Consider the following 14,067-nt stretch of genomic DNA (forward strand, 5'->3'; position numbering starts at 1 on the left):
AATATTTTTATGGTTATGGACTGTTGGTCAGATAAAACAAGACATTTGAAGACATCACCTTGGACCTTGGAAAAATAATTAAGCTCTAAAACTACACCTAATATGAATATATATTAGGGGTGGGGAAAAAAGTCGATACAGCATACTATCGCAATATTTTATTGATACATCGACGTCAAGTATTGATCTTTTACTATATAATCTATTAACCTCTTAACAATCTGACGGTGGGTATGGTGTAGCTATTCTGTCTTTCAGAGGTTGTAGCGGGCTCAGCCGCCTTAAAGCTAGAGTGAAGATAGTGGCATCATATGAAACTAGAAAACCTAAGGAATCCATTGGTACCAACTATGTCATGTTAGCTTGTCAGGAAGAACACTAAATAACGCTCCAAAGGAAAAACTGGCATGGCCACTTTTGAAGGGGTCCCTTGACCTCTGACCTCAAGATATGTGAATGAACTCTGAGATGAACAGAGTGAAAACTGTACCTTATTGGATAAAACAGATGTTTTTACAAACTGCATAATTTACAATACTCAATACTCAGCATATCGCAAAATGTTTAAAATTTCAATAAGATCGTATCTTGACTTAATTATCTTGATAATATTGTATCGTGGGGCCTCTGGTGATTCCAACCCCCCTTACTCTACATTTATATCTATAAAAAATAATATTATTTGGAACAGCAAGCCTTGGGAGTGAAGTGCATATTATGTATAACAAATGTTATGTATACGCCACCTGTTTCTCCGAGCTCATACAGTGTAAAGCCATCAATCTGGAGGTATCCTTGGAAGCGCTCCTTGTTCACCCACGAGGACAAACTAGCATCTTCGTACTCTGAAACACAAAGAGAAGCACAAAATCAACATTCAGCACACAACCTGTCTGTATTAAAAGCAGAGCACAGCCGTGTATTGATGCCTGTAAGAAGATGACAGTGTCTACCACACTGAGAGCGGGACACAAGCTGAGCTTTCATAGACAGAGGTCAGTTAAACAATGATCAGAAAGTGTTATGACAAGCCTCTGGGTTAAATAGCCAGTAGTACGAGGCTATTTTGGGTCTGGAACAGCCAATGGATTGCGAGTCAGAGCGAGCAGATTGGTCATCAATCCAGAAGTAAACAATCAAATGAATCACTTTGGATTAATTTCCTATTTATCAAATAGCTGGTTGTCAAGATATTAAAAAAAAAATGATTTTCATTCACAATAGATGCTGTTTTTTTCCAGGATGCTGGCTCACCTAACCTCGTTTTCACAGCCTTTCTGTCTTTAATAAAAACCCACACATTTGGTTTGTAAATTATTCTCCGTGCGTACGTAGTGTACATTCATTTTCAGGACACAGTTTTGGCAGATTTTTTACACAGTTGGGAGCAAATGCATAATTCAACAGATGCATTAGGTAAAAAAAAGAAAATGATAAAGTAAAATAAAGGATTGCTTCCTGAATGTGAACCACATGTTGCTGCCCTAACATCTGGAGGCGACATGCGAACAGGAACTAGAGTCTGTCCCTCGAGGGTATGAAGAGGGTGTAGCGAGGCTGCTTGAACAACAACTGAGAGAGGCAACGGGATGCTCATAATTGATGTCAAATGTAGCCGGGACCTCATTATGACATGCTAATAAGTTATCATGACCTTTCTGCTACCATTACAGTAATTACAGCAACACTGATGACTTTAACACGGTTCTTAAGCTGCTCCCCAAACGAGCTGGGAGCACAATACCGAACATGACAACCTAAAACCTGAACACGCTTTTAAACCTCCCCCGAGGTCGGCGCTTGTGCTAGAATCAAAATGACCTTAATGCTGTGCAATCTATTTCGCCGCGCCGCTGCTGTGCAAAGGCAGAGTTGTTGTTAAGGCTGCTGAGTCAGTCAATCTGGTAGACATTCCTTCCACAGATGTTCTGGCTTTATAGACAGCATGCAGCTGCCTGACTCTCTCCTCCCAGAAGAGAGAGAGAGAGAGAGAGAGAGCTGAAGGCCCCATACTGGGATCGTACAGCTCGACGAACCTCTACGTCGACTGAACCCGCTTCACCTTGAAACAAATTAGAGCTGCTCTCTTCCTGGGCGCCAACCTCGCAATCACCATACTGCCCTACAGGAGCCAGGAGCCTGTCAGCCCCCGAGTTCACACAGCGGGAGACCAGAGAGAGACATGAGGGGCGGGAGGGGGAGTAGAAACAGACAGTGGGTGGAGTGAGGATGATCCGGTGTCAGAGTTTTTGAGCGCGGAGAGGAGGCAGCTCTGACACGTTTCAAGGATGAAGGTTAATGGCGAAGAGGACCTCCAAGACAATTCAAATAGCGCAGAAACAAAAGCAGAGGGAGAGACGTTGAAGAGAGGGAGAGGAGGATAATTAAATAACACAGAAGGAGGCAGAGGATGAAAGATTGCTTTCTTACTATGTACAAAAGGGAAAACCTTCAAGACAAACAATGAAATGCTTCGGCTAGATGTCAAAATGCAAAAAAGCACAACAAAAAGGCAACAGATGCATGATGTGTGTAGCTCAGTTATGGAATCAGCTACTTCATATGGAAGAAAGCTGGTTGTTAATCACAATTTCAAGCTTCCTTTAGCATGTTAGCAGGTTATCGTTTCAACCCCTATTTACCACAGACCCATTTCTGCCTTTTTTAGGGGTACAGGGGGAGGGATAGCAGGTCAACAGTAGATGACACATAGAAGTGGTGTACATCATCTGAAAGCTGGGAACCTGAAGATTAATTTGAGATGCAGCTCAGCACTGTGTGTCAAGTTGTTCTAGTCAAAAATCAAAAATAATGAAAAATAATTAATTATTTTATTAATTAAAATAAATTGTGAAAGAGTATAAGGGTTTATAACATTATGATAGAAGTATATGATGGTCATTCTCATGCTCTATTATGTCTCATAAGTTGTTGCAGCAATTTTGTGGGTCGATACCATTTGTTACACAGATTTGATGCTAAATTTAACAATTTTTTACCACTTGATAATTGATAAAAATGATCAATAATCCCTCCAAAATAACACATTAAGACACCAAGACCTCGAGGAACACCATAGAAAAAGCCCTGCTGTGATTTGGTATCAAAAACTTTTGACATTTGGAGATTTCTGTAAGAATTTCATTTTTCTGCGATTGGATGGCGAGCACTGCTGTTCTGGAAGCTGCTCAGAAACCCCCTTATTGTCAATCTAGCTGGGAAAGCCATCCATCCTCTGAATGCTCTAGGTCTTTAGTTTGTGGTTGTAAAGTTTCATGAGGCTGTGGTTATCCCAGAGGTCACCACAGGTCTCAGGTTTTAAAAAAATGGTCTCAATGGTCATTCGTTTTTCCAGATATTTGGCCAGAAACTAAAGTATTGGACAAATTGATTATTATCACTGGATAACAGCACGATAGGAAAAGTCAGGGGATCACCAAAGCTCTTACGGTTCATCCTCTGGGGGCAATGATTGTTTGTACAAAATGTCATAGCAATCCATCAAATAGTTTGTGAGATAATTTACTCAAAACCAAAAGTGTCAACCTCATGGTGGCACCAGAAGAGAAGTCAGAGGATCATGTTACATGTGTGGTAAATACGGCCAACTCTTCTCCATGTCATCCACACTGACCTTGTCTGTCGTCTTTGCCGATTCAAATAACCGATGGAGTGAATACTCTCAATGTGCGCCGTCACAAAATATCATCAGCGTGTTATCACCTTTTCAAGTGTGATCTCATCTTGTCATCACATTCATGGACTGTTAATCCGCCTGTCATTTGAGTGCTACCAATAAAACACATGCAAATCAGCGCTGCCTCACAGCTGGCCGCATTATGTACAGTTCCATACAAGGAGTGACGAGGCCAAATCATAAACCACCGAAACAGATTAACAGAGAGCCTGATGCTGAGTATTAAAGGGATAGTTTGGGTGTTTTGAAGTGGGGTTGTATGAGGTACTTATCCATAGTCAGTGTATTACCTTCAGTAGATGACGGTCAGCACGCCCTCAGTGTGGAGGAACAGACAGGAGTTACCGCACGGAAGAAAAATCAATATTAGTTTAAGTGTACACTATATTTAGAATATTTTCACCGCTTAACCTTGCTGCCAGACAGCCCCTTTGTGACGGGGAACTGAAGCCGTTATCTCGCCAAAGCAACCAGGGTCCATTGAAAACAACAGTAATCTTAATTAAAATGTAATTAATTTGACCTCGCAGAACACAGGAGGTGCTGGTCTACCACTGCCTCGATCGGTTAGTTTAATTGTGTTATTTTGTGACTTTGGTTAGTTTCACCAAACTCACAAAATAGTCCAAACAAACTAACCGAGCAAGGCAGTGGTAGACCAGCAACTCCCATGTTGTGCACGGTAAAATTATATGTTTTTTCAATAGAGTCTGGTTGCTTTGGCGAGAGCATAGATGGTTACAGTTGCGTCAGTTCCCCGTCAGAAAGGGCTGTCTGACAGATAGTAAGGTAAACCAGTGAAAATATTATAAATATAGCGTACACTTAAACTGATATTGATTCTTTTTAGGTGGCTAAAATATGTTTTGCTGCTGCCCCCGTCCACAGCAGTACATTACTTTGCTTTCGTGCTGGTACTCCTGTCTGCTTCTCCAAACTGGGGGCGTGCCAACTGCCATCTACTGACTATGGATAAGTGCCTCGTACAACCCCACTTCAAAACACCCTAACTATCCCCTTAACTAATGTGTTTTTGCACTCAAACATGTTTGAAACTAGATTTACCCCTCGCCTCTTCATCATTTTATCCTGTTAGACATTTGTGTGAAATTGTCATAATCAGCATGTGCATTCTTGAGTTATGGCCAAAGAAGTGTTTTGTGAGGTCACAGTGACCTTTGACCACCAAAATCTAATCAGTTTATCCTTGAGTCCAAATGGACATTTGTGCCAATTTTGAAGAAACTCCCTCCAGGCGTTCCGGAGATATCGCGTTCGAGAGAACGGGACATTTTTCCTGTCTTCTTGCAGCCCAGCAGATTTCACTGCACACGCACGATGATCAAAACCATTTGGCCCTCGAAACACAACAACAGCTCCGACCTGCGCAGCAGTATGAGACTGAGGATTTGAGTTATTAAATATGTATGAGCTTGAGCCTCTGTGCTGTACTGTATTCTAACAGCGCACTTCAAAAGGGACGCTGTTGTTTGTGATGTGTACTAAACCAATCAAAACTCAACTAAATGTCAAATATCATTTTACACAAAGTGAGGGGGCCCGTGTTTGGACAGTGTGGCTTTGCTCGATGGCATCTATTGTTTAAATACACAACGTGTCAGAGCTGCACAGTGAAGAACAGGAAATGTGCTCTGAATTTCTAATACATATTGTGATGATAAAAGATGATAAAAGCTGCTTGTATATTCTGAGAATATTCAAGCCTCTGTAGCTGGTTGATAAACAATACAGCTAATAAAAAATGTAATATGTGCGCACTTCAATAAACGTCATAGTCTGCCATGAAACCGTCACTGGGTGTCTATGCAAAAGTTTAGCCAAATAACATTAGATTAAAAAGTGTCTGGCAGAACTTCATGCAAAATGAGTGTTAGAGAAAGCTCATCCGACATCCAGGCAGTGGACTTTTCTCTGAGAAACACAGCACAGCACAGCTGGACAGAAACCAGATTCTGAGGACCACAGCTGGTAAAAAAAGGCAAATTACTTTCTCTAATGCAGAGTGGGGTAATTTCTTTTTTGCAGTCATTGTAGGTAAGTGCTTAATGAGCGGTACTCTCATTATTTTTCATCCATTTTCACCGATAATAACCAGCGTTTCCCTTCAACAATTTCTAAAGGCTTGAGAGGGGGAAGGAGAAATGTGAGGAAGGACACAACCGTGTCATTTTCTGCCATGCTGCTCCCCTTCTCAGTCCTTGACAAGCTTAATATGCCGTCACCATGGCAATGCTAGACATCCTCCGTATCAAGGTCCTGGAGGACTCTGCAGAGTGTGGAGTTTTTGTCATCAGCGTCTGCTGCGGCGAGCCGCTCCTGCTGCGGTTCTGGTGCAGGAAGCCCCCCTTCCAGAACGGTCAGGTGGAGCAGACAGATGTGAACTCGCAGGCGGTGACGGAGATGGATTTCGTTCTCCGGGCGCTACACCGTGCGCCGAACCTGCCCAACAGCCACTACTGGGGCCCGTTTGTGTTGTCGCTGTGCCTGGATGCTCTACCCTTCCGTTTCCGCCTCCCTGCTCGGGCCGGCAACGGCAGCGAAATACAAGACATCATGGAGGAGAGTGGTGAACTCACACTGTTGCGGTGAGAAACTTCGAATTTGGCAACAGAAGAAAGCAGCTCCTCTAAACCTCTTATGTGTCATACTGTATGAATGTTTTGCAAAGACTTGACGGCTGTTTCAGCGATTCACTTCTTGGCTTTAAACAGAGCCAGCTCTGCACTGATGTCTTTGGCCTAAACTGTGGCCTCTCACGCCCATCCACCCTGGCCTGCTATGCATGTCCGCCCAAAGACAAACCACCACAACATCACTGGCCTCACCGCACACACAATAGTGGGCAGAGCCCTGGGTGCTTTATGATGGGGCCAGGCAAACCATAACTCAATGTGGTGAGGAAGATGAAAGAACAGCAGCCGAGACCGGAAAACTAGAAGAGCGCAGCTGGAGAAAACAAGGAGCGCAGGAAAAAGACGAGGAGAGTGCGCCCTACTGGCCCCTTAAACAATTTCTCCTGCCTTTTTATGACTAAATGAACAAAACTACCCCAAGACAACAGTAGATGATACTCACCATCATAGGTAAAGTAGGCCCCGTCCTTAAAGACTACAACTGCAGGAAGCTCTGGCAAAGTTACAGACTGTTGAAGACACAAAAAAAAGATTTAATTCAAAACCAACTTCCATGAATCATTTTCACTCTGTGAATGTTTGTGCACCTGCAAAAATGTGGGACAAGACTGTTGGCAGCAGAGCTTTGCAGCAAACTGTGAAACTTATACTGTTTTGCATAATGCAAAGACAGCATGCAAGCCTGGTTTGTGTATATGCAGTTGTGGGAGGATAACCACGCTAAAAGAATGTCATTATTTACTTTAAAGGGATGTTTTGGGGGTTTTAAAGTCGGGTTGTATGAGGTACTTATCCATTCAGCGATGGCGTTTGGCACGCCCCCATTTCGGAGAAGCAGACAGGAGTACCAACACTATCAGCATCTATTGTAGGTAATACACTGACTATGGATAAGTACCTCATACAACCCAACTTCAAAAACAGCCAAACTATCCCTTTAATCTATGAAACTATCAAGGATAGAAACATCAACTGGTTGCACATTACTCAAGAGTATCAATAACATATAACAACTCTTCACAAGTGATTTCAGTGTTTTTCTGATATTCAAAGGGATGCAAATTCAAAGCGTTACCTCTGGTAAGACTTCCTCTGAAGCCGAGAAGAAATAAGTGTAGACGATGAGCTCCACGGCTACGTCGTTGTACTTCTCCTGCAACGGCAAACAAGTCTTTCAGCATGTACACAACAGCTTTCAATAAACCAGTGTTGAACAGTTGTAAAGGCTGAGTCACTACAAGGTGTTACACACAACCTATTCTTTGTTACAGCAGCAGCAGAGCAGCGCTTCTATCAGTCAATCAATACACAGTTTTTTGCATTGTAGCTCTGGGTGCTTGGAGTAAACTTTTGACTCATGTGGGTGACATAAATGGTGCTTACTTTGAGGGGAGACTCCCCACCGACATACACAAAGAGCACATCGTGTCGTTTCATCATGTGCTCGACCATCTGCTTGCTGGGAAGCGCCCTGACGGCCGGTCTGGAGAGGGGAATGAAACCCACACAGATTAGTTCATTTTAATGAGTGAAATCCTATTCAGCATACAAATGTCACACTAATGATGTAGAAACTCCAACAACTCTGTTCTTGATTTATGTGCTGCTGGCACCACCCAGTGGACGCTCAACAACCTGCAGCCCTGAAGTCAGAGCCAAGCTTTTGATCAACCCCTCTGTCACGGATCTAGCTTGATTTCCCTCAAGGAGGCAAGGCATAGTTGATACAGTGGCTTTAACTGGATCAGCAGAGGGGTGAAACCCGCTGAGCTATGAAACAAATATGGCCCGCATTGATAAGCTTGCTTGGATGCTTCTTATTAGCACAGCTGTGAAATAAAGGAAGTTCTACTTATTTATCAGTTTCATGTCATGTGTTTTTGAAGTGGTGGTGTAAGGCGTACCCTGCCACCCTGTTGGCAAACTCTACGATGTCATCTTTTGTCCTTGGTCCTTTGTAATTATAGGCAAGATCCCCCTTTAACCTGCGGAGGAGAGACAGAAACAAATGAAATGTAAAAACCATTCAGTAGCATTTTGTGTTATTAATTCGCTGCTGAGTGAAGAAGACACCGATTGAAACATTCATGTGGAAATAAAATGGAAATCAATTACGTGACATTGAACTTTGCATTCAGGATCTGAAAAAACCTCATTCAGCGAGCAAAAGAGGAAGAACATAACAGAAGAGGCAAAGCTCAAACTAAATCGTTTGATTAGTCAATGGACAGAAAAAATAATCAGCAACTATTCTGACATTCAATTAATTGCTTTTGCTGCTTAATCAAGCAAAAATGACAAATATTAGGTGCTTCTCAAATGTCAAAATGTGCTGCTCTTCTCCGTTTCATACACTCCTTGGTCGCTTTCTTCGGTACACCTTTCTAGGGGTGTAAGAAAATATTGAAAACATTTAGTTTCGCGATATTAAGTTTTGTGATACTGTGTCGATTCTCAAAACCACTGTATTTTTTATTAATAATTTACATGCAAGGATAAAATCAGTCAGTACTTTATTTCACTGGCAAAGATATGTGCCCTCTCAAAGTAGTGCTAAGACGGACTTTGATAAATGCAAATGCAGATTCCACTTTTCTGATTGCAAAAAAAGGTTTTAACGTTTGCATATGGTGTAGTCTTCTTTATACTATGACAGTTTTCCTAAAATTAGATTTTAAAAAATCGCAATATTTTGCTATATATATTGAATCATAACCCCTGTATCATGATATGTATCGTATCGACAGATTCTTGCCAATACACCTTTCTAATACTGAGTAGGTATTAGACTGCACCCAGAACAGGCTGGATTCTTCGTGGCATCGATTCAACACAGAGCTGGAAACTGTGGATTTGTTGGATGCACATTCATGCTGTGAATCTCCCGTTCCACCACATCCCAAAGGTGCTCTGCTGGATTGACTACTAACAAATGAAGAACTAATGAGGTGGCCTAATTGAGTGCATAACTTTAAACACAATATATTTGGAACTCTCAAAACTTGTTAGACGCATTTTTCTGGTTCTTCTGTGGCCGGGCACAAGTTGTGGAACTGCCTCCCGCTATGTGTTCGATCAGCCAACACCATCGAATGCTTCACATCCAGGCTAAAAACACTTATTTTCTCTGGCTTTCTATGTGTTCTAGGTTTGTCAATATGTGTTTTTGTCATTGTGTCATTTGTCAATTTCTGCACCTTTTTCCTTTTTACAGTGTAAAGCACTTTGGTCAACTGCAGGGTTTTTATTTGTATCTTTTCTTTTTGCCTTTATTGATAGTGACAATGATAGCTATGAAAGGGGAAGAGAGGGGATGACTTGCAGCAAAGGGCTGCGGGTCGGATTTAAACCCCGGGCCGCTGCAGTGAGGACTCTGGTATATGGGGCGCTCGCTCAACCAGGTGAGCTACCAGGGTGCCCCGGGGGTTTTGTTTTTAAAGTGTGCTATATTAATAAACTGACGACTTTAAATTTTATAGACTACACAATTAATAAACTGTTAAAAAAAAAAAATCGACAGATTAAACGATAAATAATCATTATTTGCCGCCCTACTTTAGGCCATTAAAGGTGCTAAATGCGAGATTGGAAGCATTTCTATTGCTTCCCATGGCTCTCAACATGGCAACAGCTGAGCCGAAAGCTCGTAGCTAACGGTGCTAACAGTGAAAACAACGGTAACAGTGCTGACAGAACTAACAGTGTTAACCTGAGGGGAACCAGAGGGTGGGCGCTATGTCAACAAAGCACAGAGAAGCTCTGATTACAACACACACAGAGGGAGAGTGACTTCATTGTCTGCTCAGGTAGACATTACTCCTCTATATCTTTACATAGACAATAGTTGTTTGCTGTGTTAATGCTCTGGATCTCGTATAGAGCACCTTTAAAGACAGCATCTGTCTTTGGCACACTTAAAGTCTGAGCCTGACATCTGAGCAACACCAACACGTCTGTTACACGGTGATCTAATGAAACAGCAAATCTATCAGGAAAAGCTTATTCATCACTAATGTCAACTCAATCTAAATCCTCTCACCTCCAATGAAAAACAAAAACAAACGTCTGTCTCTAATTGACTTCAAACCAAATAAACTGCTGGAGCTCCTACAACAAGCAGACTGCATTACGGATTGCTCCGGTTGCATCAGCCCACAGGGCTTAATGAACTCGGGGGAAACAGAACTCTTAATCAAGCCTCCCGTCACCGAGGGAGGTATCTCATGTTCTGCGGTGGATGTTTCATCACTTGCTTGGGTTTAATGTTATGAACCCTGCCGTGATCCTGTGGCAGTTTCCCAAATGAGCTTGATGAAACTAAATGGGGAGCCCATTATGGCAGCGTGCAGATAAATGATTCTGTATCAAATACATGGAGGGAAGTCTGCCATGTAGGATGATCATTTCTCTCAAGTCAACATGAGTTCTACTGTCGAGCAGCTGGCGTCTACCTACATTCATTAATTTCGTATAATTAAAAAAAAAAAGTCACTTGCACTTCAAGAAAAATGAAAATGAGAAATCAGTTTTTATCACAAACTTGATTTGTTAATCAATAAATCAAAAGATAAATTTAAGTAATTTGGGACATACCTGAGAAATATAAGAGGTAAATGTAAATTTCAGTTGCTAAAGTTGATTTTAAACATAGTTGATCACGCAAGAAATGTCGAATTAATGGCATCGAGGAGTGTTGAACCTAATACAATTTAAGCTCGAGAGGTGTGAACAGAGTTTGTCACTTAGTTATGCCTTAAGGAAGCAGCAACAACACCTTGTTCCCTCCTGAATAAGTCATCTAACGGCATCTCAACAGGCCAAACCTCGAGGGAAAAAAAGACAACAGTGGGGGTAAACGTAATCCTGATAATAACACAAACGTAAGTAAAGACACTTAGACAATATAGTGTAATATAACACCAAATTACAGCCTAAAAAATGACTGTAAAATTGAATCAATTCCTCTCCGATACAAGCTTAAGAAATACTTGAGGCGTCACAGAAATAGTTATCTGCAGAAATATTGTATTGGACTAATTATCACACTGTGTCCAGACCCTGTAGGTCCGTACTAAATCCATTAAGCCTTTTAATCTCATATAGATTTCTTTTGGCTTATTCAAAGCTGCACTGAGTGGTTCAGAAAATTACAGCAATTTGCAAAAAAAAAAAAAAAAGGAGAAGTGTGCATGGTTGATTTGAATCAAAGTAAACAGTCAACTGTGGCTTTAAAGGGACTATTTGTAACTTTCAGAAATGCTTCTTAACAGCGACACCTGTGGCCGTGAAATCAACGAAAGTCAGTGTCGGGCTTGTGCTTGCTCGCTCTAAATATACATGAACGAGCATCGCTCAAAACAGTGAGTCGACACACGTCAGCTAAACCCACAATATCACTCTATATTTCAGCTGCTTGGCAGTAATGTTAGCTGACCAGACGAAGGTCTCTCCATGAACATGATTTAGATCTGGTCCTAGTGTTGGCTTTCCTGCCTCAGCGCAGGCTGAGGCAGCGAGGCTCTGCAGCGTGTCTCCCTGCTCTCTCCGCCCGCAGCCGGAGAGAGCAGGGAGACACCGGCACCCGGTCGGTAACGAAAAGACAAAGTAACTCTCTCCAGAGTCCCGTCACTTCACAAGACACGGAAAACCTCTGTTGGTCTGGAGGAGCTGCAGCATTTACTTCTGCACAAAAGTCCACTGTACATTCACTAGATATTCTCAGAGCTAAACTAACTCTTCTGCAGTGTGTAGTGAGCGCGCGTTCACGTCTAGAGGTGGAGCGAGCTGAGCGAGAATGTGCGCGCTGTCTGAGTGAAGGCGAGCAGGCAGCGGAGACAAGGCAGCGCGCATGTGTCCCGACCTGGTACATTTATACGCTTAAAAAGTTACAAACAGTCCCTTTAAGTTAAAAATGATGTTTAAAAAAGTTGAATTTAAATTAAAGTTAAGATAAGGATTATCTGTTGTACAAAGAGTGTCACTTACAGTTTTATTGTGGGGTAACCACGAACACCGAACTCTGACGCCATTCCTGCAACATAGAAAACAAATAATAGCATCTCAGACAAACATATGTACATCGAGAACCATCTTTCTCTTCAAATGGTTCCTGTTTTCATCTTCTTACAGGAGTCAAATACGTTTTTAATTTTAGACAAAATGCTGGATCGGGGAAATGGTTGATGATTAAAGGAATAGTTCAACATTTTGGGATATATGCATGTTCTCTTTCTTGCTGATAGCCATCTATCTATCTATCTATCTATCTATCTATCTATCTAGCCATCTATCTATCTATCTATCTATCTATCTATCTATATCTATCTATATCTATCTATCTATCTATCTATCTATAATGAAGCACTGACACAGTACACAGTTTTATTTTACTATATGAGACATAAAGCTGCAGCCATAGCCTATAGGTTTATGCTCACATTGTATAGCCAAAGCTAAGTGTATAATATTGTGAGGACTGGATTAATTACCAGGCAGCAGAGCCAAACTCAGCGGTATATTTTATTGCATATTTTACATTTTATATGTTTATAAATTTCTTATTAATGTTATTGTAAATATTCACTCATCTTAAGATTCTAGAGAAAATATTATATTCAATAAATATTGTTTATTTATTATACCTCATTCTCATGTTTAAATAAAGAATGAGTTAGTATTAAAGATGGCTCTGAATTAGTCATTGAATCAATTTCTGTACTTTTAAATATCTTCAGATATGTGATCAGGGACCAACCACTTCCTCTGCATGAAATTACAAAATGTACCCATCATTTTTCTCATGCTCGTATAGCCACATAAAAGTAGCACACCACCTGTTAAAAGTAGAAGAAAACAGGAAATGGCATCTACTCGGTTTCCTACGCCCTTTGAGTGGCATCAATCTGACGCTCATCTAACTCTCCGCTACAATCTAATAAGCGTAATTCCCCAATGTATTAAATGTGTCCATGGATTACTCTTAAAGCACAGCTTGCATAATTTAATGGGGGATTATTGTAATTTTACTCACTATATTAATACTCATCTTTCACTGTATGATGATAGAGTGAAGTAGTACATATATAACAATAGTATTGAGATATCATGATAATAATAATGTCAAAACACATCTTTAACATTGTTTGTGGTGCTTTTAATGAGACCTGAAAGCCTTTTAGATACAGGACATCATCATGTTGTTGAACAACACCAGTCAATTAGTCTGATCTATTTTAGTCTCCAGCTCACGATAAACAATCACCCGGGGACAAACCGGCTCCGAGGGGAGGATCTTGATGCGCTTCGGTGTTTACTCACCAGAGTACGCCGTGGCGTCCATCTTTCCCACGCGGACCGGCGACCCGGAGGTCTTCAGCTCGACTCCCACATCGTGCCATATGGGCTCTAGTTTCTTACAGTAGCCGCACCACGGCGCATAGAACTGGAAAACAACCAGGAGAAGGAAGCAATCTTTAGATCAAGTGCAACATACTGTCAACCTTATGATTAATCATGCAAAACATAACATTATCTATATAGTAAATAAACAAATCTCTATATTCTTTTAGAATCATCATCACATTACCCGCTGAATTTTTGAGTGTGAGCCAGGGTTGATTTAAAAAAAATCCTTGTTCTTTATTTTCACTTCAATTTCAATCTTATACCAGAGAAAATATTACATTCACCAAACTTAGTTTGACCTTGCTTCACAGT

The 14,067-nt window shown here is 41.3% G+C and overlaps 1 protein-coding gene across 1 annotated transcript in view; it reads right to left on the minus strand.

The window, feature by feature from the left end:
• Nucleotides 1–14,067, minus strand: part of LOC119480620 (protein disulfide-isomerase TMX3-like) — a 39,449-nt gene that overhangs the window by 21,113 nt on the left and 4,269 nt on the right. The window contains exons 4-10 of the mRNA XM_037757086.1: nucleotides 13,669–13,792; nucleotides 12,337–12,382; nucleotides 8,256–8,336; nucleotides 7,735–7,834; nucleotides 7,427–7,504; nucleotides 6,794–6,860; nucleotides 747–845 (exon numbers count right to left, since the gene is read on the minus strand). Coding sequence (XP_037613014.1) covers nucleotides 747–845; nucleotides 6,794–6,860; nucleotides 7,427–7,504; nucleotides 7,735–7,834; nucleotides 8,256–8,336; nucleotides 12,337–12,382; nucleotides 13,669–13,792 — 595 coding nt within the window. The remainder of the gene's footprint in view (nucleotides 1–746; nucleotides 846–6,793; nucleotides 6,861–7,426; nucleotides 7,505–7,734; nucleotides 7,835–8,255; nucleotides 8,337–12,336; nucleotides 12,383–13,668; nucleotides 13,793–14,067) is intronic.

This window comes from Sebastes umbrosus, chromosome 21, assembly GCF_015220745.1.
Source record: "Sebastes umbrosus isolate fSebUmb1 chromosome 21, fSebUmb1.pri, whole genome shotgun sequence".
Taxonomy (NCBI): domain Eukaryota; kingdom Metazoa; phylum Chordata; class Actinopteri; order Perciformes; family Sebastidae; genus Sebastes; species Sebastes umbrosus.